This window comes from Penicillium antarcticum, assembly GCF_028974205.1.
Source record: "Penicillium antarcticum strain IBT 31339 chromosome Unknown utg000001l_segment0_segment0, whole genome shotgun sequence".
NCBI lineage: Eukaryota > Fungi > Ascomycota > Eurotiomycetes > Eurotiales > Aspergillaceae > Penicillium > Penicillium antarcticum.
In genome coordinates this window covers 2,383,438-2,405,951 of record NW_026695299.1, presented here as the reverse complement: position 1 = coordinate 2,405,951, position 22,514 = coordinate 2,383,438, and the positions used below count along the sequence as shown (strand labels likewise).

The following is a 22,514-nucleotide window of genomic DNA, read 5'->3' as shown; positions in this document are numbered from 1 at the left end:
CTGCACATGAATCACTTTTGAGTACCTAGCAGCCTGTTATAGGTTGGCGACTTATTTGGTACATGGTGACCACGTGCCGGTGACTTGCCCTAATTTCATTGAACCACCAAGGGGAATGGGAACGGGAAGAGCACCACTTCTATCATGGGAAGAGAAGAGCATAGCTTGTTAATATGCTGTAGACCAGGTGCCTAGACGCTGATAGATGTGTTGAAGTGGTCGAGCTACGCGCCCGCTGCAACGGGCTTTTGCTTCTAAAGCAAACTGAAGAATGAGATTGCCAGCTCAATAACCGGAGCCCAAGGGAAGAACAACATCTATGATATCTATGACTTGTAGATTATGCAGTGTAAATAATGGATATGCTGAGAAAGATGCTGGTGGGGTGTTCGTATGTATCATGCATGCTAGGGCATTTTTTTTCGAGCCCCGAAGGCTCCGACGATGTCAGCGCCGGCGAGGTCCCACGATCCCACGATGTCTCAAAAACGAAAAGCGTCAAAACTAAGCATATAAATAGTGTAACCTGTCTCATGCAGTCTTAACCTCGTCGCGATTCTTCGATTTCTCAAAGTTCAATCTTATCACACTGGTTTATTTGGCCAATCTGGTTGACATTGTTAAGATGAGATACAACATTCTTGATACCAGGCCTCGGGGCTTGACCATCATCACTGATCTTTCCGCTGCACTTTCGGACGGGGCGTTTTTGAGGTCCAGGTCCTGGGAATCTCCTGTTGACGCCTCCGCTACTTTGCCTGCTGCACCTGCTCCCTCGCCCGTCTCTGAGAGCTCATATGGGAGTGCACCCATGTCCATTCCTTCAGAGAGCCCTTCTTCCATCGCTTCTCCTGATGGTCTTGCTCCCTTACCCATTCCCTCCGAGATCTTGTATGGAAGTGGCCCCCGGTCCATGTCCTCCGAGTCATCTTATGCTCCTGCCCCAGCTGTCTCACCTCGTGCTTCTGTTTCCACTCTGGTAACTTCTCACATCTCTACCGTCATCCTTCCATTTGAATCCTCTTATTCTCTTTCGCGCTTTCTGGACTCTCCTCCTCGCACCTTTGCCCACACCGAAGCTGCTGGATCTGATATTCAACCCCCAACTGTCCAGCCATCTCATATTGTCACCCCCCTACCCTTTCATCCGAACAACATCATGCCCGAAGTCTCTGAGGATCTGGAGCGCCAACAACGCCCTCGCTGGCAGGATTCTTCACTGAATCCCGCGATGTCAGCGAGTGATCCAATCCTGGACGCCTGGAATGAAGCTCGCATCCAAGCATCCGAAGACGAGCTGCTCGCCATGATGGCCACCAGCCACAACAACCCGCCACACCATTTCACCAACGATGGTGAGATGAGCGACTTGGGCCTCGATGATCTCGATGGCCTTCTCCACGAGATGGAGACCGGCATGGAGGCAGCTACAAAGCAAAAGCCCGCCACCCCCGAGCGTCCCACCAAGCGCACCAAGGGCAAGAAGGCTCGCAAGAGCACCCCGGCCGTCGTCAACCCCGAGGTGACCCGTACGTTGCGCAGCAACACAACCCAGAAGACGGCCGAGTCTGCCGCCACTGCCAAATGTACGTATAAACCTCAGTTGTCATTCATTCTTTCACTCTTTGTTTGCTTGCTTGTCAGATTGGGCTTACTTGTGCGTTACACTGAGATCATTGAGTTGATTGCTAACGATCTTGCTGATTAGGAGGGCCGTTGGGGGAAACTCGGTGGGGTTTGAGGATGAGAAGCCAGGCCAGGTGGCGAAGCCTGGCATTACACTACTCTTGTGGCTCGGCGTTCTGCGTTGAGCATTGTATGATTGTGATACCCCGGGGCTATTTGATCAAGCCCCAAGCGGGTGGATAAGCTTTGTTAGAAGTAATCCACAATTGAAGCATTTTTTTACGTGACAAATAAGACTAAGACTTAAATACCAGAAAGTTGAGGGAGATAAGTCTAATAAAGCGCTTCAAGTACCAACTTTGCTGTCGGCCTAGCCTATAAATCCCTGCTAGGCACAGCACGTTTCGCTTTTCAAAAATCTGCCTTTCCCCCTGGGACCTACCAGTCCACACGGGCAAGAAACAACCCGCTGAATACGACCTCGATCAATGCATCGCGGCAATAAAGGGAAAAAAGTCCCGTCCGATGTGACCTCTTTTTGGCATCGTAGAGCAGCCATTCGCGGGATCCGTGATTCACTCGAATTTGCAACAAGCCCGGCAATCATTGAGTTATGCTCCGGCGACGAAAGGCAGGCTCATCAGTTTTCTCGCGCCCGCAATGCTCGCCTGATAATGAGTAACATCATCCCCGATATGCAAGATTCTGCCACCGAGCCATACTGCATTTGGTATCTAGAACCTGCATCGGAAGAAACCTACCGCGAGCTTGCCCGTCGATATCCATCGATGCGCTATCAAGTCGGCCGCGCATGTGCTGCCACAGACACCCGCGTTTCTAAATGGCAATATGAAGCCCCGACGGGCTTTGGGCCGGCATGTTCTTCCTCCCAAGAACTTGCCAGATACAACTGCAGATGACATTGACATTGAGGAAGATGGATTTATTGGGTTGAAAGAAAGAACCAGCAAAATCGATCGCGATGCGAGACTCGGCCCGGGTGCGAAACTCGGCCCAGGAGACTCTGAGCATTTGTGGATGCCTCTTCCGCCTGATCTTCCAGTTCTTGACAAACGCCTTCCAACGCAAATGGCTGCATGGGAGGGTAATGTGGATAGATACGCTCGATTGATGCACCCGCGGAGGCTCAGAACGGAAGTTGAATACAATTGTATTCTTCGTGGGATTTATCACCATACAAGTTTACCCGATGGTGGGCCTATCAGCTGGAAACCAACCCTGGGCGAATCCTTCTCCCAGGTAAATCGCTCAGCGAAGGCAATGAGCGCGAGTGTCGCGAGATTCGCACGGCGATCAATGCTCGTAAAATCATGAACAATGATATCTCTGACCTTGACGATGACTCTGACTGCCTCCCTTGGCTTATCTGGTGGCCGGTTAGGCCTCATGAGAACACTTTGCGTGAGCTGGCTGGCAAGTGTCCGTCCATGAGACCCCAAATTGCGATCACCGCCATAATTTGTGACTACCAATCGCTGTTCAGGTCGCTGAAGCCCCCTCCACGCGAGTCCTTCTTCGAGGCTGCCAACAGAGCAGAAACCCGTTCTACCTCCAATGCCTAGAAGAATTTGTCAGGGAGCGTTCTATTGGAAGCAGAGAAATCTCAGAGTTCGGCCCTTACGATACCACCGTGGAAGCAAGTTTACAGCCTGATTTGGAGCCCAGAGATTCTTTTGCTCATTCTTCTATCCAATTTTCGGATAGGGTTATTCCTTGGGGGCCGCATCTCAGAGACGAATGGGGCTCTGCTGGTATCTATGGCGGTCAGCCGGCTGACCCGGGAGTTGTGGAGAGATACATGTGGCTGTCAACTGAAACTGCGCAGAAGATTGAAGACGAATCCAGCGGAATCTCCAACGATAGCGCGGATACTGGCTACTTAATATATTGAAGATGATGATTCGGATAACGAACTTTGGCTGAAGCTCTCACGTCCTCTAAAGCGTATGACATCCTTCGAAATGAAAGACTCGGAGGACGAAAGCTAGTTAGATTGAATGAATTGATTCTCTCAAACCTTTGTTTAGTTCACATATTGCCGGCCTATCATAGCTCTTTGAATTAGATTGTCATGGCAAGATATCGGTTGGAAAGTCTCTGACCACATGGACACTTGGTCGTTCTATCTTTCTTGTATACAGTCAATAGCGAAAACAACTTCTACTCTGATGACTGCTTTTCTTTTCTCGGGCCCCACTGCCTGGGAACTAGCGAGTAAAATTATTACACGCAGACTAGTAATGGAATAACAGGCCATCGTATTCTTGGGTATTAGACACCAGAGTTACTGTATTGAAGTGAATCGGTATTATTAAACTGCCATCTCCGCAGGGGTATGCTCGAGGCTTCAACAAATCACGGAATAATGCATCATGTAGAATAATTGGCTGTTCAAGACCCGCCGTTTACGAACTACATGTTCAAATCAGGAAATTGACCCTGGGCCGCTTTGCCCTGGGGCACTTAATTTTATTTGAGTGAAGGGTTCACTCACATCTTGACATCTTTGCAACTTCGCACCTTTTAACCCATTGACCCATACCTCCAAGGGCTTCACCAGTCCCCTCGTCCGGGATGGCAACACAAAGCCTGTGGTTTCTGCGTTCCCCCCCCTGAAGTGATTTCATCCATTGTGTCCTTTCTGCCAAACAAAGATGTCAAGTCCTTGCGCTTGACGTGCAAAGCCCTCGGCGAGATTTCACCATTCTCCTCCTCGCGCTTGTTTCTTTCGGCCAACTCGTTGAACATCCAAGTTTTTCGGGCTGTAGCAGACCATCCAAAGTTTCGCCACGAAATCAGGGAGATCCTCTGGGACGACGCACGGTTTGTATTCGCGCCGTTGATATGGGAATCTGTGCGTCCAATCATCGATCCCGAACGCATGGAAATCAACTCCAATGAGGGATGTCCCATCTGGTTCACGGAGGAATGCGAAGAGAACCGCTACACGATCAAGCATCGGAAATACCGCGACGTGGACCGACCTGATCACGTTGCACGTCAGCACCAGATGGATGCCCAAATGCCGTTGAAAGCCTGCTGGAAGTATTATCGGCAATTATTGGATGATCAGACGACTATGATCAGATCCAAAGATGACAAAACAGCCTTTCTTTACGGCCTGGAGCGATTCCCACGGCTCCAAAGAGTGACCGTTACGCCTGCGGCCCACGGCTGGCTGTTTACTCCGTTGTACGAGACACCTATGATCCGAGCATTTCCATGCGGATTCAACTATCCGATTCCGCGAGGATGGCACTATGATCCCGTTGATTCTCAGGTTGCCGAGCCGCTACCGTGGTCAGAGGCAACCGATGACTACAAGGAGCTATGGCGAGGGGCTCGAATTGTTCTTCGCCTTTTGTCACAAGCTGAGAAGCATAATGTTTCCGAGCTGAGCTTCAACTCCAAGCAACTCCACACCGGACTAAACTTTTTGATTTTCGACCGGCCGTGTGAGGAATACAATCACTTTACGGCCATCATGAAACGTCCAGGCTTCCGGCGTCTTCATCTGTCTTTACTTACTGGCAGCAGTGGTTACTGGACAGGATTCCAAAGCGGATTATTCCGTCAAGCTGTGAGCCTAGCCAAGGAATTGACTCATGTCCATTTATCAACTACATTCAATAATGGATCTCATTTTGCAATGAGGGATCCACCTATGCCCCTGAAGGAGATTCTGCCTATTAAGGAGTGGCCGAACCTGTCTCACTTGGCGCTCTCTAATTTCAGCATTGATACGTCGGAGTTGATGGACATACTCAAATTGGCACCATCCTCATTACGATCGCTTGACTTTGAATTTATCGAGTTTTCCTTTGATGAATTGTGTTTGACTGGTTTACTAGAGAGGATGCGAGAGGAACTAGATTGGACCGAGAGAGATCAACCACTGAAACGGACCGTCACGATCGCGATGGAAGGCCATCGCAGGTGGCCGGGGAGGTTTATCAAGCTTTCAGATGAGGTGGCAAGCTTTCTCTATGGCTCTGGAGAAAATCCCCTGAATGGATCAGATACACGCAGCCCCAACGACGGATACGGGACGAATCATGCCCTTTTTGAGGCGGAGCACACTCGGCCCAACGTCAATTTCCTGGATCTTAAGAAACTAGGAATCATTCGAAATTGCGCCACAGGTCCCTTCGGATCTGTTATGTTTAATTCCTGTTGATTTCGGGCCTATTTTTGCATATTTAGGGCAGCCCTTGAGCAAGGGCAAAAAGTATTGGCTGTATAGCTTCTGCGCACAAAAGTCATCAACGTTCAAAAGTTACAGCCCGACGAAAATGATCTTAAGTTTAATTAAGACCCAACTTTTAATGGTGTTTTTGAACAGGGGTTCCAATCTATCGTGACTGCAACCGTTGCCGCACTTATTGATGGCTACGAACAATCACTATGGTTTGTCTTCCAATGATGAACACAGCACATACGAAGGCCGGTTTTCCACATATGGTTTTCAACAATTCCATTCTTCCTTTCATTCCATAATTGATACACAATATGCGTATGTGTTTTTCTAAAAAGTACTTATCCCCCTACTCCTAAATTTTTGTCATATATGCATTCCAATCGAAATTGTTCCTGGAGAGCAAGGAAGCAGCTCACAATGGCTGCTGTTAAGTCTATCCCCTCCATTAGTTCGAAAAAGTCGAAGAGACAGAGGAAATGTCGTCGCAAGACAACTCTTATGAAAAAGGCTTCCGAATATAGCAAGATGTGCGACGCAGCTGTATGTGTATGCATTCGTTTGCGAGAGACGCGTCAGGTACAGATTTTGATAGCAGATGATTCGCGGTTCTGGGCTTTTCTTGCCTCACATTTGGTATGCTGAGAGCCCCGTCACACTCAGAATAGGCGGCTAAATATTTTAGAGCGCCTATTACCCCAGACCAAGCTTATAACAGATCAGGACGGAGGACCAGGTTACGTGTCGGCGTATTGGGACACTAAACTAAAAGGGCAAAACTAACTCGATATAAATAGTAAATCACAGGCCCGCCGAAGGACATATACCCTTCTTCTACAGCTGCTTTTCTTATTTCATGTAAGCGTCCTGAATAACCCTGATATACCACTATGAGTCGCTCTACTACCACCTGGCTAGACGATCGAGACCAGCCAAAGAAGAATGTTTTAAAGTAATCGGATTTTATTAGTTCCTTGTCTATATATCACATCGGTACAAGTGGCAGCGGCATGACTTGAAAGCTCAGCGTCTGAAGCACTTGCTAACCATGGAACCAACTTGATTCATCTTCGCTTCAAACAGACTTCCGAATTCCTTTATCTCATCGCTTGTTATGCCGCGTCGAGAGGCAGCAAGAGTATCGTATTGAAAGGCGTTCAATGATTTATCACGAATTTCACCAACTACTGCACCAGCGTCAAAGCCCAACAGCATGCCGAGAATTGCCACCGGAGCACTGTCAGGTTTTGCACCATACTGTAGATATCATAGCCTTCATTTGTGTTTGGGATATATGTATGATCCGGACTTGTCGACTATGCACAATTGAATCTATATCTACCTGCCTTTCCATAATACTCAAATTTCTCAGAAAGGAGTGGTATATTCTATATTATTTTGTATATATAGAGTTCTAGCATAGTAATCTAGCTGCTAGCATCTATCTCTTGTGTTCGGCTATATTCAAAGAATGTAAACTTCCGAATAAATGTGCCGCGAATGTCCGCGTTCAAGGAATTTCTCGCTTATCCTGTCTCTATCTTGCCGCATTTGGTTTCGAGCCTCGACTGCCTGCGTGAATGCCATTAAATCATGCTTCGGCGCGTCCTTCGTTGATTGGGATGTCTCGACCCAGCTTGGGTCCTGGGGAGGCACATTCTGAGTTGAGCAAATTCGATAATGCGGGCCTACCAACCACAAAGTCGCAAATCGAAGGTGCCCTGGCCGCAATCGATCTGCCATACTGAATGGCTCGGCCTTAGACCGCAGTGTACTTGGCCAAGCAAGAAACTGCCCATTTCGTGAAATCGGGATAGACCCTATGGTCTGTAGAGCCTCTGGGTAACAAGGATCATCGCCGCGGATTGACCAGCTCGGAACATCAAAAACTCGATTCATAACGTCATACTCCGCAATATTGAAATCATCGCTCTCGATGTGAGTCTCTTGTTGGAATGAAACCTTTGCATCTTTGATGTTGTGCATATCGAAGTAGCATACGGCTGTAGAAACGATATGCTCATTGAGGATACCAGCAACGTTGTGATGGGAATCACCATAATACAAAGGCTCTTCTAGGGTGAGCTCAATAGTTGACCCTCGAACTATGATCTGCAAGCCCTCGAATTGATCTTGGAGAGATATCGAGTAGTAATCGTGATCTAAATCGGGAATTGGGGGCGTTTCAAGTTTATCAGGGTCACTCCATTTGGGCATGATCGCGCGGCCTGTATTTTCACCAGTCTTCCATTCATCGTATGTGAAGGAGATCCCTGGCTCAATTCCTTTCACGGCGTACAACCGCCTGCTCTTTGCGATTACCAATTTTTCCAGTACTTCAGAAGAATTCTATTGCCATGGCTGCATACCAGCGAGAAGATCATGGTACCCAGAGTCGGGCAATATACGGTGCCGCTTCTCGGGCTCAGGGAGCCGAAGATGTTCTCTTATTCGTGATCGAATGTCAGGCCATTCTTCTTCTGTGATAGGTGGTGTTCGTCCCTGTCTCGCGTTCTTCATGTAATTATGCAACTTGGTCTCGTCATCACCGCCTTCCACTTGGAAATCATAAGTTCTGATTCGAATTGGTGTCCGACCCTGATCTCCAAGGATGAGCATTTCGTTCCACGGTTCAATGGCGGCTGAAATAAGCCCCTCGAGTTCGCCCATACATGAGAGGATACATCAAGAGGTCAATCACATCTCGAACCGGACTCTCCGAAACACTCTTATTTGGATCGACCGAGGCAGTAGACGAAACAGATTTCGAAGCCGAAAATAGCGGCGACATGGATTCTTGAAGCTCTTTGAGAAGATCGTTATGAACCTGAGATTTGATAACTCGTGAGTCCGTATCAAACACAGCAATATACCCCGTGCGTTTGAAGTCAGAGGCTTTGTCTCGCAACTCCTTTACACATCCTGCCATGAGGATTCATCGAGGCCAAAGACCGAAACGGCGTGCCCATGCCATTCCTCCAGTGTCTGCGGGTCTTCGGACTTAATTTTCCTAGTCTGGCTGTTCCGTGACATACGACATGAACTGCAGCATAGAAAGCTCTACCAAAAACAATTGGGGAATTTGTCTCCAATCGCAAATTCCACATGCAAACCGATTGTCTTTTCGATGCTCATAGAACAGGGGTACACCGTTGAAACCAGGGACTCACAAGGGGCCGGTGCCGCTGTTGTCCAACTTGATAGATGGGGGGTCCATCTGTATTATTTCCGAGTAGCACCGAGATGAAGAGAAGGGGATTTGGGCCTTTCTAGCGCGAGCAAGGAGTCGGAGGTGAAAGTGAAGCCGTTGGAGGATGGTAGCCACTGAGAAAGAGCGATGTATTAATTTGAGGATGATGCCATGAGAGGTGAGATGCGGCGAAAATGAGAGAGAGAGAGAGAGAGAGAGAGAGAGAGCGATAAGATTCCAGATCCAAAGGGGACTGTTTGGGCCAAGTGAGTGGTAATTTTGATACAGGGCATAATAGGGCGTGTACGGGACCCTTGCGATCTCTTGGTCTTAGCGCAGGCGCTAAGCTTATCGATGGCTTCAACGGCTTCTGTGGCTTATTTAGCGAGGTACACTATTGCTTTACCACCCACGGAGTTCCGGAAATTAATTATGATTCTTGATGGTGGCATCAAGAGAAATTGAACTCGGAAATGACCCAACGCCACTATCAGATGCATGTTTGAGACTTCTATATTTACCCTTATAAAGTGACAGATGGAGTAATGCACTGCGCCTTAACATGTATATACACGATCAAGCGAACATCCTGAGCTGCCAGAATCCATGTTACCAACTTCAATCTTTGTTTTCACCTTTCTCCTAGCTATAGAAGGGTTCATTTCTGTATCCGCCTCTTGCTTCCCCAGCGCCCAGAATAAAACCATTGGGTTCTTCAGTAAAGCACCTCTGGCCCACGGATACACTCATTTATCGCCATCTGAATGTGCTACTGAATGCGACAGCATGAGCACCTGCCAAGCATGGCTTTTCATCGTCAATGCGAAGTTATACCAGATCTATCGTTCAGCGCCTATGGCGCAGGCAAAGAATACAGGTTTCATCATGAGATCGTGTGATACAGATGGTCTGGAAAACAACCAGTCCTGCGAAACAGAGCGTTCAAGTCGGCATGTCAAAAGATGAGGCATACAATCTGTTGTAGCTAAGATAACTGCCTGTAGCCTTAATTAAGCATTCCTGAGCGGTAGTCAACAGAGGAACAAGGTAGTCAATGCACTGGGGAAATTTGATGTGATGAGAAGCTAGTCAGCTCAATCTTTTTGAGGTTGACGGATCGTGGGAAAGATGAGGGGATGGTTTGATCCACCATATAGAACAGATCTCCGTTCAGAATATCATTCACACTTGCTGATATTCCACAATGCCAATAGAATGCGGTCTAAGAAGCCGGTAAGGATAAGGTATACGAGTATATGTAGCTAGCGTCTCCCTTGATATGGAATAAATGATCATTTTCGCGGGAATTGGGCAATGAAAAGAACATCGGTAAGAATAATAAAATGAAGCATATAATGCGGTTGGTATAACCCATGGCACATCTGCCACAAGCATCAATTGATGGTAAGAAGGTCGTTTCTTGATGCGAGAGATTATCCCCCTGGCCTTCTTGATTTTTTTTTGTGGTGATGCTTGATTCTATTGTTCCTCTTTTCCATCAACATGCCCAAAACTGATGATAGTCAGAGACCATCGGGATCAAGCAAGCCCTGTACCTATAAATACCTCAGACGAGCTAATGATCGTCCTAGCTCCTGTTAGCGTAGGCAGTTCAGTTTGCCTCGCGCACGGAGCCTATTCCTTACAAGGGACTTAGCTACCCAGATATGGCGGGGAAAGAGAATGGGAGGTCGAATAGGGCGAGGTCGGGTCTTTTATGTCGAGACGACGGAGGGCAAGTTACAAAACAGCGTATTGGGGCGCCAAACCTAACAAGGCAATCCTAACTGGATACAGTAATTCGCAGGTCCCTTTTTTACAAAACCAGTTCTCAGTAAGTCTGTTATTCGCTAGATACGATCATAGAAAATGCTCAAGGATATCAAATCCGAATGAGAAACGCCCCGAGTCCATGTGCCCACCCGCTGGTGTCATACAATCATGAGAGCTAAAGCTAAAGCTGAACAGCTAAAGAATCAACAAAAAAAACAATCAAAGGTCAGAGAGCGCTCATTTCTCGTCTACCACTGCTTCGCATACTCAACCCCATTCCTGGTAGTCCTGCACTCCATTCCGACGAATCAGAATCACCTCGACCTCGAGATCCACTAGTAGTACTTGTTCCAATACTGATACCAGCAGTGGTGAGAGACTCTGCATCGTCGATGACTGGTGGACCGCCAACCATGACAGGCCGAATCTTAGCACCGACAAATCCACGGCGATCACGGCCTGTGCGGCCACGTCCAAGCCAGTTGTGCTTTAGAGCTTTGCTGAGGACCTCGATCTTCTCTTGAGAGGCATCGGCAGTTTGCACGCTGGCGAGCACGCTAACACATTGCAGCATACGACCCACAGTCTCTGTAATGACATGTGAGCTATCAGTCGAGTTAACGCGGTGAATGATCGTGGGTCGTTTCGCAGGTGCCGGCGGCGATGCAACAGACTGGAAGGTGAAAGGATCTGGGTTTGAGGAAGTATTCGATGCAGCGCGGCTGCGGGAGTTGCTGCTTGTAGGCCGGGGGTTGTTGGCTAGACCGGTTATCCCGTCTGAAGAGTAGCTGTCTGCAACAGTGCTGAGGAGGGTAGAAGATTGTGAGTTAAAGCTGCCGAAACCGGCGTCGAGCGAGGCTGCAGTACCAGGACGTCCTCCTGTGCCGGTGCTTTTGGCTGTCACACTGAGAGTTGGGAAGCCAGAGTTGATGGAGTCTAGACTGAGGCGGGAGAAGGTTGCTTTCAGAGTCTCGTAGCGGTTTAGGATGATACAGTCACGGAAGGCAATGAGAACCAGGTTACGCACTTCGAGCGTACCACCGACAGGGAGTGGCCCCCAGAACTCAAGAGCTTCGCGGCTAGTCATCAGAGATCCACAGCCCTTGAATTCGAGATCCAGAGGAAGGAAAACGGCCTGGATAAAGGGCAAGATTGTACCGAATACCAGCAGCCAAATCTGTACCAGGTGTGGAACCAGCTTTTCATCAGGTACCCCTAGAAGCGAACTGAGATTAAGAGTTGCGAACCCAGTTTCAAGCAACTCCTGCAAGTCGGTAATGATGGAGGCGGGTGTCCTCTTATGCACACAGCGCTGCAAATGAACCAGAACCAGCTTGTTCAAATCCTCAATGGCAATGCGCACATCCTCACCATCGAAGATGACCAGCAGCTTCGCCTTGAGGAAATCCCACGCATCTTCGGGTGTCATGTTATTCAACCCAAAGCCTTGCAATGTCTCCCGAAGGATAGACTCGGGGTATGTACTTGCACTGCCAATTGAAGAGGGACATGGGAAACCACCAGGCGTCGTGGCACCGCCGGTGGTATTGGCTAGCCATTCCAATTGCTCCGACTCGGCGAGTGCTTTCTCCTCTTTCTTCTTCTCGCGGAGTGCTCGTCCGCCATGCAAGATATCCAGACCGCTGACCGACTTACCGAACGTGGCACCCGGAGCCGGTGATGCAGGGCTTGTGAAGGAGTAGAGGGATTGCGGAGCATTTGGATCGGCCGGACGAGAGTTGCTGGAGGCTGAGGACAAGACTTGATTGAAGTGATCATCCACCCGGTCCTTGAGTTTGAGTTTCTGTCTCGACAGGAAATGGTGCTTGTGTTTGTCTTTTTCCTTGTCCTTTTCCTTTTCTGGCACAGGAGCTCGATCTGCGGGGACGACGGTGCTCACAGAGGCATTGGAGAGATTGTACATGGAGGAGTTGTTCGAAGGCAAGTCGGCCAAAGTCGTCGTAGACGCGCTGACCATCCGCGACAAGCCACTGATCTTGCTCGGAGAAGGAAGCCCCCGATCCTTGCCCAAATCTTTATCCCTGCTGATACCGATATGCTTTGGTTTAGAAAACAGCTTTTTCTTCTTTTGTTTCTCGGGCTGTAGGTCTGGCGGTTGCGCACCGGCGCGCGGGAACACAACATTCGCAGCTGTCGTAGCCACGTTTGTTGGCGCTGGGGGCTGAGGCGAGGGCACAGTAACACGCAATGGAGCAGGCATGAGCGGGGGCGATGCGCTGCCACTTTGCCGTGACCGTGTATCCTCCACAGGTATAACATTCTGGGCCCGTTTCGTCTGTTGCATTGCTGCCTGGGCAGCGATTCGGGAGGCCGACACGGTAGGGACCTGGTCAGACGAAGCACTCGGCATGGATGGTTCAAAGAAGCCCTGCGAGTGAACGCGAGAGCGATGCCGGGGCAGTTCAGTCGAGGGGCCCCGGCCAGACGGCCGGCGGCCGGAGTGGTCTGGCATCGGGCGAGCGTGCGGCGAGGTGGTGGTTGAGCGAGGTTGAGGGGGGGAAATAGCTGCCGGGAGGAATTTGAGGATTGATAGGTGTAACCGGTGCTGCTGAAACTGTTGTCACATTGGAGGAGGCGTCGCTACCGGAGGAACCGGGGCGAGCCAATTCGTCTTCGTCGGAGTCATCTTCGTCGTCATCCGACGGAGGCTGCGGAGGTGGAGGCCGGTAGCGAGCAGGGGCTGGCACCCTTTGACGCCCTGGCGAGTTTGGGGATCGCAACGAGGGATTCATGGTGTGTCCATGACATGAAAGCATGAAGTGTTTCAAGGCTACAAAAGCCACCTCGTAGATCCCTTCCCCTACGGTCGACAGTAAAGACAACAGCGCTATCTCGATCTACACGCAGATCGAAGCTTCTATATCGACAGATGTAGTCTCGATCTCACTCAGTTTAGTTTACTATTTGTTCTATAGACATCTAGCTCGAGCAGCTCATCTGGGATCACATCAAATTGCAGTTCCCAAAATGCCCTTCGTATACTTTCTCATTGATAGACCGGATTATCGAAGGTCCGGGGAAAGGTGCTGTGCTTACCGCCTTCTATTTACAGCCTAAGTAATTACCCAACCACTAGTCCATCTTTGGATTAGCCTCGGCAGGAAAGAGTATGGTGGGGGTTCAACTCTTCCTCCCACCTCCAACTCACCAGTGTACATATCCCTCCAATGGCCAACTCCCTCAATCTCGAAGCGGTATACTCCGCCCCTCAAGCTACTGAGACATTCCAACACGCAATTCCCTCCGACGGAGCCGACACCCTGGCCACAAAGCAAGCTCACCTCAAGGCCCTGCAAACACTCGTCCCCAAACTACAGGACCAGATCAATGTGTTCCTGACAGAGCGCATGGAAGAAGACAAGAAAGCCCAAGGCCAGATCTCTGCGCAGGAAGCCAAGGAGGAGGAAAATTACGGAGAGGAAGTCGTTGAGGATGATGCATGACGTATTGTGAAAAAGGATGCTAGCACTGGGTATCAAAGTCGCTAAAACAGCCTCCGACAACAATCCAACCAAGAACGACCGACCGAATAAACCGAAAAAGACAATGAAAATGGAACGAGAACAGCTCGATGCATGCAATGCAGATACAACAAGAGAATTGGATGGATTACCCAGATCGAACACTGGGTCTCCGATTCGCACATCCCAAATGAACAACCGTGTTACTAGATCGAATCATCAGCATCAATTAAAAGAAGACGAGGAAGACAAACTTACTCGGGGAACACATTGATCACACTCCCACCCAAACGCTTATGACAAACGCCACATATCCGCTCTTCGGTAACAGTAACATGACGAGCACGCGAACCCGCTCCATTGCATCGAACACCTTCGCCAAGAGCCAGCTGTGCCTGAACCTGCATATCGCGCGATTTACGCAGATTAGCCACAATGCGCGCTTCATTGAACACAGAGTTCGCAGCGCGCATGCGGCCCTTGAAATAGAATTCCAGTTTTTGCACGGCTTGCTGGTCTGGGATGAGTTTCAGGGCGGACTCGGCTGGGAGTCTGGAGCCGTGTTTGGCTAGGAGGTCAATTGCAGGGTCGTATTGAGGGTTGTAGCCGTGCGGTGGTGAGAGGTAGAGGGAGAGGAGAGTTAGGTAGATTGAGTTCTCTTCTTCCTTCTTTTCGGCAAGGTGGACTTGGTTGCAGTATCTTTTGCGAGTTAGTGTTGTCGTCTTTGAATGGAATGGTATGACCTACTCTTCTGCTTTCTCGTGGTGTTCCAGTTTGAAGACATAGATCTCGAGTGCTTGTCTGTGTTGTCCCATCTTGCTAAACAGGATAGCACGGGCTTCGTAGAAGTTGGGATCTGACAAGTATTAGTATTGCTGTGTATTTGCAGTGAAAAATGGAAAAATACCCTCTCGATCAAGGCGATCTAACATCTTCGCCGGCGAGTATTGTTCACTCTCTCTCAACATGGTCAAAAACTTGTCTTTCCATTCCCCTTGGTGGGATGTAAGTTGATCTAGATATAAGATGAGTAACCGTTGATGTATGTCGGGCGTCATGTCGTTCCATTCGTTAATGACATGTTCAAGATATTGAATGGCAAGCGTGGTGTCTATTTTCTCGAGGAATGCGAGAACACGAGGGCGAGGTAGTGTCTCGGCGTTCTCAGTGTCAGTCAGGAAAATCTCCATTCCCAACTCGTGACTAGCGCGAATAGGCCATTCTCCAAACTCAATGACCAGATCAATCTGGTCGGGAGGCAAGTTTTGGAGATAGGCGACTGTGCGCGTGGGACCACTCAAAGGACCATTTTCGGTCTGACCAAAGCGCTGCAACAGTTCCAGTGCTTGGCGATGCAATCTCTTGCCGTAAAGGAAGTCAATCAAGTCATTGTATCGGCCTGTCTCCTCCAGTCGTTCCATGACAACATCCGGGTCACAGAAGTTGGCAATACGGAATAGAGACCCAGCTAGCGATGGCGTCGCAAACATGTGTGCGCGGAACAAGGTGGTATCGACCAGTCTGGCCTTGGCTCGGAGCTGTGCAGCAAAATCCTCGGTAGATGGGAAGTCCAATAGCTTGAGGACCGAGTCACTGGCTTCATCTTTGGCTTCAGAAGGCGCAGCAGCCTTGAGAGAACCATCGGGGTGGAGGAAGCGCTGGAAGCGTCGGCGGACATCGGCCAGATAACCCTGTAGTTCACGGACTGCCATTCGGAGACCTAGTTGGATTAGTCCCGTTCAAAGACACCTAAAAGCCGAGTCTTGCTTACCTTTCTCGTCTCCGCGGATGCTGCTCGACTCGCTGCCCTCATCGGGTTTACGCATAGATGATATGACAGACGGAGCATTGGTGGATGTTTGCCCTGGGGCTGCCTCATCCGACGAACCGTCACTTTGTGACCCATGGGCTTTTCCATTTGGAGCCTCGGGCTCGGGGACAGTTGTCAGATCACCCGCGATCAATCGAGGGTACAGGCGAATGACACTTTCCGGGGGTGCAGAGACCTCAGTAAAGAGGTCCAAAGAATCGCGATACTTGTTCAAGGCAAACAAGCCTTGCGCCTTTTCCAGTTTTGTAGAGCGTAAACGGCCAGATTTATCCCGGAGAAGGGCATCCTCCAGCATTCCAAGTAAGCTGATAGCTTCATCTAAATAGCCTTTTTCAACCAATGTATCGATTTGTGTGTCATAGCTCAGGGCTTCCATGCGCCATATTGTGCGTTCACTGGCCACCAAGAACCCCTTTCCAGCGTGTGCGAGACTGATATTCGGTTGTGGAATGTGCAGGATACTAGCGGACGGCAAAGGAATGGACTGCAAAAGAGACAAGGTCTCTGGGTTGCGGACTTCCAGTACACCCTTGGCGGAATCATGCAAAGCCAATAGAAAAGGATATGAATATCCCAGCTCTACAGGTGCATGGCTCCAGGGAACCTGCTTGCGACCAAGCGGTTGGCCATCAACATCGATGAAGTGCGTATTGATATCTTTGGCCAGCAGAATCTGACCTTCCCCAAGCCTCGTCGCAAGTGGCCGCGGCACCATCCCACCCATACCGATATAGCTCATACTTGCAGCTCCAACACCTGTAAATCGACCAGACTCCTCAACACTGCCCGGACCAGCCAAATCCGTCACCTGGCCACTCTCCAGATTGACCATGACGAAACTCGAGTTCAAGCCGACAACCAAACGCTCAGCAGCGACCCAAGTGAGAGTCTTAACCCCACTTACCAAGCTCAACTCCGTAGTGTCGCGCTCGAGTTCCATATCGCGCCAAACCCACATAAGAATCTTTCTCTTAACCGAAACAGCAAGGCGGGAAACAATAGCAGGAACATTGGTATCGGGGTCATTAACAACATTAGAAGTAATAGCAAAAGCAGAAGCACCCTTCGTCTGCGTCAGCACTTCAACAACCTCATAAGACTGCGCATCATGAAGGGAGACATAACCGCCCGCAAGCGAAACAAGCACATTGGCCTCCTTAATCAAGGCTAGCTGCTCGATCTTGTATCGGGAAAATTTCTCCAGTTCGCGTAGAAGTTCGGTCTTGCCGTCGTCGGTGACGCGGTAGATGCGGAGGTTGCCATTGTTTAGGCCGGCTAGGAGGCGGTCGCCGTAGGCTAGGACGGATTCGATGCGCGACTTGTCGCGCGGCTTCAGCTCGACCAGCGGCCGCGCCGTAAATGCTGACAACATGGGCGTGGTGCTCGCAATTCCTGTTGGGAGGGCGAGCGCTGTTGAAGCTCTCCGCATGACGTCCAGGTGATGAGTCAGTACTTAGTCAGCGTGAATCCACATGGCGGGCCGATTTCGGGATGGATCGGCAGATAGTTACCAGCAGTAGTCTAATATATTAACGCTTCTACTTTTCGTTGGATACATGACACAATACTGTTGGTAAATCAATAAACCCTTGTTTTTGGTATCTGAATATCTTATGCAGTCTTAATCCAACCGCATCCATGTGCCAGGTGACGCCACTCCGATGCAGACTAATACTAATACAACTTAATGCTTAGTCTCTGTGCCCTCCTTGCCCTCTGCAGGGAAATCTTGGTGCTTAGCAGATGTTCCCTTCCCACGCCAAGTGGAAACAGCAGGGATATCAGCCTTGAAACGTTGCTCCTCGGTACCATATGCACGGGGCGTGAGCTTGATGAGGGTGTGCAATGGCACCTCCATCCACGGACTCTGTTCCTGGGCGACGTTCATGAAGTAAGCGTAGATACAACGGAGCACGGCTTGGTGGGTAACAATAATGACATTCTCGCTGCGCTCGAGTTCCATGATGATTGGTTCCAGGCGAATGACGACGTCACGGTAGGACTCGCCGCCGCGGTAGCGGTAGTTGTATTTGTCTTCGTCTCTGGCGGCGAAGTCTTCAGGGTACTTCTCGGCAATTTCCTCGTAAGTCAAACCATCGCAAACACCGGAGTCGAGCTCATCCAGAGCTTTCCATTCGAGTTTCTCAAAGTCGGTCTCAGCCTTGAGATGGCGGGCTGTCTGAATGGTGCGGCGCAGGGTTGAGGTCCAAATGACAATCTTGGTGTTGGAAGGGATTCCCGACTTGCGCATGAGCTCAGGGAGTGCGCGGGCATAGGCTTCACCTCGCTCGGAGATATTGGAATCTCCACCAATCTTACCGGTCAAGTTGAACTCGGACTCGCCGTGCTACCTTTCGTTAGCTGGTATTCCCAAAGACATATCACATGACTCACTCTTGACAGCCAAATGGATCGAGGCTTGATGTGAAGGTTCTGAATGTAATAGACCAGTCGACTAGATAGATAATCCTTGATCTGGTTGATAATGACGGTTGATCCAACGTTGATGAGTTTGACATAAGTGAAATGCTTCTCATTGTCGTCAATCGTCTCATAGGCCTTTTCATAATTGCGAATGCGATTGCGGAAATCCAGAGCTGCAGCTTCAGGATCTTGGCCCTTGTAATCCGGAGATGTAGTCTTAACTTCCTTGATGTTGGTCATGATCAAGTCTTCATCATCGCAAATAGACTCCACAAAGAGGGCCTCAATATCAGCCTCGTGACACTTTTCGTAGATCCAGTTACGACGCTCCTTGGTCGAGTTGGTGGCGTCCAGAATGGCCACAACACCCTTTCCGGTGTTGAACCACTGGATCATGTCCGACATGGCCGCCTCGGCCGCAGCGCGACGCATGCGCTCGCCTTCCTCGTTGTGAGGATCAAAGAAGGTGGCCGCTGGCTGAGGAGTGTTGAATCGGCGATAGCCACCAACATTGAAAACGCGCGCGGGAATGCCCACCCAGCCAAGATAGCGCATCGCTGTCGGGTGTTAGTCTCAGTACGCAATAGCTGGATGCACACTTACCCTTGCCGGCGATGAGACTTTTGCCTCGGGCCGGAAGGCCCACCATGACAACACATATTTTGGAGTCGTCAGACTGTAAGTAAGGGTCAGCGGCAAACATTTTGAGAAAGCAGGCGTGTGTAGGAGGAGGAAGCAGCGCGCAAGTTGGGAAGGTATTAAGCGGGTCCAGGTCCAAAATACAGAGTACTTTCTCCTAATACTGCCTTTTGCATCAAGAGCGGTTGATACGAGGCGAAGAATCGTCTCATCGACAAGCTTTTACACTCTCAAACATGCAATGAACTTTCCGCGATTCCCCAAGTGGCGAACTGCACCAATTGGCGCGGGACCTCGGTTGAGTACCCCGCGATACATCAAAAGTTGGAGAAAGAAGGAAATTCGACTTACACTGGCAATGAACACCTTATGTTGCTGCTGGCTCCTAATCACACTTTTGGACGACATGGTTGTAGAGGTGTAGAGAAATGGAAGTGGTTTCGGGAGGATTAGGAAGAGATCCCGAGGCCGGAACAAGAGACAAGCCTCAACTAGCCGAGCATGCAGGGTCTCTATAAAGGAGAAGATCGGATTATCACCTGCAGGAGATCAAAAGTGAGGAAAGGAAAAAGGAGGGAAGTTGGATGGCGATGCGGTGAGTCTTTTCCCCACTAACGTCATCCCGTGAACAATCCACTTTTTCCACTTCTTCCAAGTTGTTGCTTGTTACAAGTTGCATGATTCTATTTTGTATGCTATATGCTGTATTCTATGCTGTCATTTCTATTCCATTCTTATCTGTGACCGTTGGCTTGGGCCCACGAGCAAATTGCACTCGCAGAGGACCACCCCACGGTCCTTGTTGGCCATTCAATTCACGCATAGCCCTCTCGGCTTCCTCAGGGCTGCCCACATCGACGAACAGATAGTAGTGCTCGCCGGGCTCAAATCGCTTTGCGGGATGAGGGGCGAAGACCTTGCTGACATTCTCACTGCACAGTATCAGTATAGATCACACCACTGAAGCCACCAAGACTTACACAGAGAACCCCTTGAAAAACGCCTCAATGTTACTCTGCACGGCCTCATGGTCTGTCAACCGAGGCAGGCCACCGACATAGACTCGACGGCTAGAATCACTGTTCACCTTGGCAAAGCTGACTTTATCCTGCTGGCGCCAGCGATCAATTCTAAAGGGCTCGGGGGGGTTGGCGATGCGCTCCGCCGACTTGGCGACACCGGGCTTGATCTTGACCGGACGACCCAGCATATCCCGGCCATCCAACTCGGTCATGGCACGCTCGGCATGTTCCTTGTTTTGCAGGTCGACGAAGCAGTAGGAGGGGTTTCGGCCGGTGAACGGGTCAATGGCAATATCGATGCGCTCGCTATGGGAAGGGGATTAAGTCGGGTCCATGGCCATGGTTCAAGTGCACGCATACATAGGGAACTCGGCCGCAATGAATAGCGCCTCCACATCCTCCGTCTTGGCCGTGTAGGGCATGTTGCCTACATACAGGCGGCGGCCATCTGAGATCGCTTGCGGGACATGGGATCCAGGTCGGCTGAATGCTGCGCGAGAGGTGTTGGTGGTGTTGGGGCTGGCGTTACTGGGACGAGATGGTGATGGACGTGTGGGTGAGCCAGATGGGCTGTCAACCTTTGTGCGCCAGTTGACAGAGTTGAAGGCTCGACCGTTCGTACGGACGTTCTCATAGGGCGACTTGGTAGGAGCTGTAGATCTAGATTAGTGCCTTTTTCGGTGGTCAAGTATAGATAACACACTCTGCTCCTGAGGTCTGAGGCTTTCCATATCCATGACTGTGTTAATATCTGCAGAATAAGACTTCAACACGAAACTGCAAAACCACGAAATCAAAATTGCAATTCGCGTCTGTCACTTTTTTTTTTGATTGCCAGTGCAAACAGTGCAAATATCCGATCGGCAGTATTTATTTCGCGAGCTCCCGCCTTTTTCTTTTTTTCTTCATCTTCTGCATTCACTTCGATTTCAAAACTTATACCATTGTGGCTGTTCATTGGCATTGCATCCATGATCGATGGGTCTATAGCATAAGCATTGGCTGTGGTTTGTCGCCAATCCTGCCTAGACAATATAGACAGAGCATGATGAAGCTACGTCTAGCTTGCCATACAAGCAGCGATTCAAACACCATGAGCCTGTCTCGACTCAACTGTCCCGATACAAACATCACAATACCAAATGTTGTCTTGGCTGTTGAGGAGCTGCTACTAAAATTGTGAGTTTGAACCGTTTCTTCCCTCCCTTCTATGATGAAGCAACCTTTTCACACAGACCTGTTCTGAACTATAATGTGGACTAAAAATTGTACCAACTGCTATCTGATGAAGCTTCTTGACTTTGCTTTTCTTACCAAGTCTATGCGATCATTGCTAACATGATTGAAGATTTTCACAGGACCACCTAATATCTACAATAGACCTACCTGTACTAGATAGCAACATAAGAATTGATTATTCCAAGGAAAGCTTCATACCAATTGCCAATTGTAATAAATATGCTCTGGGTCTCTCAATTTCCGAGCCAAACAGCTACTGTATTCGTATCCCTTGGTCAACCTTGCAGTGCCATGGCGCAGATGTGAACGATCACTCAAGTCCCATTCTTTCAATGATATTCAGCAGGGTTGACCTATTATGTCTGGCCAGCATACTGCAAGTCTGTGCATATTTTAATTGAAGCCTGATGATCACAACTCGTGCAGCAGCTACTGCTAAGTATAGCCGAAGCCCGACCGGGTTCCAACCGGGAGATATTCGGAGCCGCGCTGATAGATCCATACTGTACATGGCTTCCTCGGTGACGGTAACATTGGTTCCTTCTACAAACACCAATTTGGTATCGGTGACCGATCATCCAGAAGTACTTGGCATGTCGGTCTGGTAAACGCGGCCCCATATCTTTGCTGCGCCGTCATCGGTTGCTGGCTCACTGTCCCATTCAATGCCAGGTTCGGACGTCGCGGGACAATCTTCATAACATGTTGTTTCAGCGCAATTGCCTGTCTCTGGCAAGGGTACGTGTCAACATGGTGGACGATGTTCGTAGCGCGATTCATGCTTGGATTCGGTATTGGTCTCAAATCCGCAACGGTGCCCATGTACGGCGCCATTTCAGCGGCACCATCCTCCATCCGTAGTGCATTGGTCGTGCAATGGCAGATGTGGACGGCGTTTGGGATGATGGTTGGCTATGCAGCTGATCTGATTTTCTATAACGTCGACTCATCTGTGATTGTCGGATTGAATTGGCGCTGCATCGAACGGACCTCTGCTTTCATGATGGCAATCCATTATGCAAGAACAGCCACCTACTGCTGATACTGTTGTCGATCTCGGTTGGCCTCCACA

The 22,514-nt window shown here is 49.6% G+C and overlaps 10 protein-coding genes across 10 annotated transcripts; 5 read left to right on the top strand and 5 right to left on the bottom strand.

Annotated features, from left to right (window-relative positions):
* Positions 1 to 625: 625 nt before the first annotated feature.
* Positions 626 to 1,708, top strand: N7508_000905 (uncharacterized protein; the record flags this gene model as incomplete). The annotated part of the gene is made up of 1 exon (XM_058458990.1): positions 626 to 1,708. The coding sequence occupies one exon, from the start codon at positions 626 to 628 to the stop codon at positions 1,706 to 1,708; it is 1,083 nt and encodes a 360-aa protein (XP_058325212.1).
* A 767-nt stretch (positions 1,709 to 2,475) lies between these two features.
* Positions 2,476 to 3,209, top strand: N7508_000904 (uncharacterized protein; the record flags this gene model as incomplete). Its single annotated transcript, XM_058458989.1, has 2 exons — positions 2,476 to 2,731; positions 2,887 to 3,209. The coding sequence occupies 2 exons, from the start codon at positions 2,476 to 2,478 to the stop codon at positions 3,207 to 3,209; spliced, it is 579 nt and encodes a 192-aa protein (XP_058325211.1).
* Positions 3,210 to 4,528: 1,319 nt separating this feature from the next.
* On the top strand, positions 4,529 to 5,231 carry N7508_000903 (uncharacterized protein; the record flags this gene model as incomplete). The annotated part of the gene is made up of 2 exons (XM_058458988.1): positions 4,529 to 5,102; positions 5,182 to 5,231. 2 exons carry the CDS (start codon positions 4,529 to 4,531, stop codon positions 5,229 to 5,231), a joined length of 624 nt encoding a protein of 207 aa, XP_058325210.1.
* A 2,075-nt stretch (positions 5,232 to 7,306) lies between these two features.
* On the bottom strand, positions 7,307 to 8,771 carry N7508_000902 (uncharacterized protein; the record flags this gene model as incomplete). The annotated part of the gene is made up of 3 exons (XM_058458987.1): positions 7,307 to 8,178; positions 8,212 to 8,497; positions 8,553 to 8,771. The coding sequence occupies 3 exons, from the start codon at positions 8,769 to 8,771 to the stop codon at positions 7,307 to 7,309; spliced, it is 1,377 nt and encodes a 458-aa protein (XP_058325209.1).
* Positions 8,772 to 11,031: 2,260 nt separating this feature from the next.
* N7508_000901 (uncharacterized protein) lies at positions 11,032 to 13,558 on the bottom strand (the record flags this gene model as incomplete). Its single annotated transcript, XM_058458986.1, has 2 exons — positions 11,032 to 13,194; positions 13,253 to 13,558. The coding sequence occupies 2 exons, from the start codon at positions 13,556 to 13,558 to the stop codon at positions 11,032 to 11,034; spliced, it is 2,469 nt and encodes an 822-aa protein (XP_058325208.1).
* Positions 13,559 to 13,993: 435 nt separating this feature from the next.
* N7508_000900 (uncharacterized protein) lies at positions 13,994 to 14,269 on the top strand (the record flags this gene model as incomplete). Its single annotated transcript, XM_058458985.1, has 1 exon — positions 13,994 to 14,269. One exon carries the CDS (start codon positions 13,994 to 13,996, stop codon positions 14,267 to 14,269), a length of 276 nt encoding a protein of 91 aa, XP_058325207.1.
* Positions 14,270 to 14,541: 272 nt separating this feature from the next.
* Positions 14,542 to 17,547, bottom strand: N7508_000899 (putative vacuolar morphogenesis protein AvaB; the record flags this gene model as incomplete). The annotated part of the gene is made up of 4 exons (XM_058458984.1): positions 14,542 to 14,986; positions 15,035 to 15,143; positions 15,195 to 16,007; positions 16,059 to 17,547. The coding sequence occupies 4 exons, from the start codon at positions 17,545 to 17,547 to the stop codon at positions 14,542 to 14,544; spliced, it is 2,856 nt and encodes a 951-aa protein (XP_058325206.1).
* Positions 17,548 to 17,802: 255 nt separating this feature from the next.
* N7508_000898 (bifunctional nucleoside/nucleotide kinase/histidine phosphatase family protein) lies at positions 17,803 to 19,589 on the bottom strand (the record flags this gene model as incomplete). Its single annotated transcript, XM_058458983.1, has 4 exons — positions 17,803 to 18,465; positions 18,513 to 19,099; positions 19,146 to 19,218; positions 19,533 to 19,589. 4 exons carry the CDS (start codon positions 19,587 to 19,589, stop codon positions 17,803 to 17,805), a joined length of 1,380 nt encoding a protein of 459 aa, XP_058325205.1.
* A 301-nt stretch (positions 19,590 to 19,890) lies between these two features.
* Positions 19,891 to 20,940, bottom strand: N7508_000897 (uncharacterized protein; the record flags this gene model as incomplete). The annotated part of the gene is made up of 4 exons (XM_058458982.1): positions 19,891 to 20,113; positions 20,162 to 20,509; positions 20,564 to 20,855; positions 20,907 to 20,940. The coding sequence occupies 4 exons, from the start codon at positions 20,938 to 20,940 to the stop codon at positions 19,891 to 19,893; spliced, it is 897 nt and encodes a 298-aa protein (XP_058325204.1).
* Positions 20,941 to 22,202: 1,262 nt separating this feature from the next.
* Positions 22,203 to 22,484, top strand: N7508_000896 (Major facilitator superfamily domain general substrate transporter; the record flags this gene model as incomplete). The annotated part of the gene is made up of 1 exon (XM_058458981.1): positions 22,203 to 22,484. The coding sequence occupies one exon, from the start codon at positions 22,203 to 22,205 to the stop codon at positions 22,482 to 22,484; it is 282 nt and encodes a 93-aa protein (XP_058325203.1).
* Between the last annotated feature and the right edge of the window lie 30 nt (positions 22,485 to 22,514).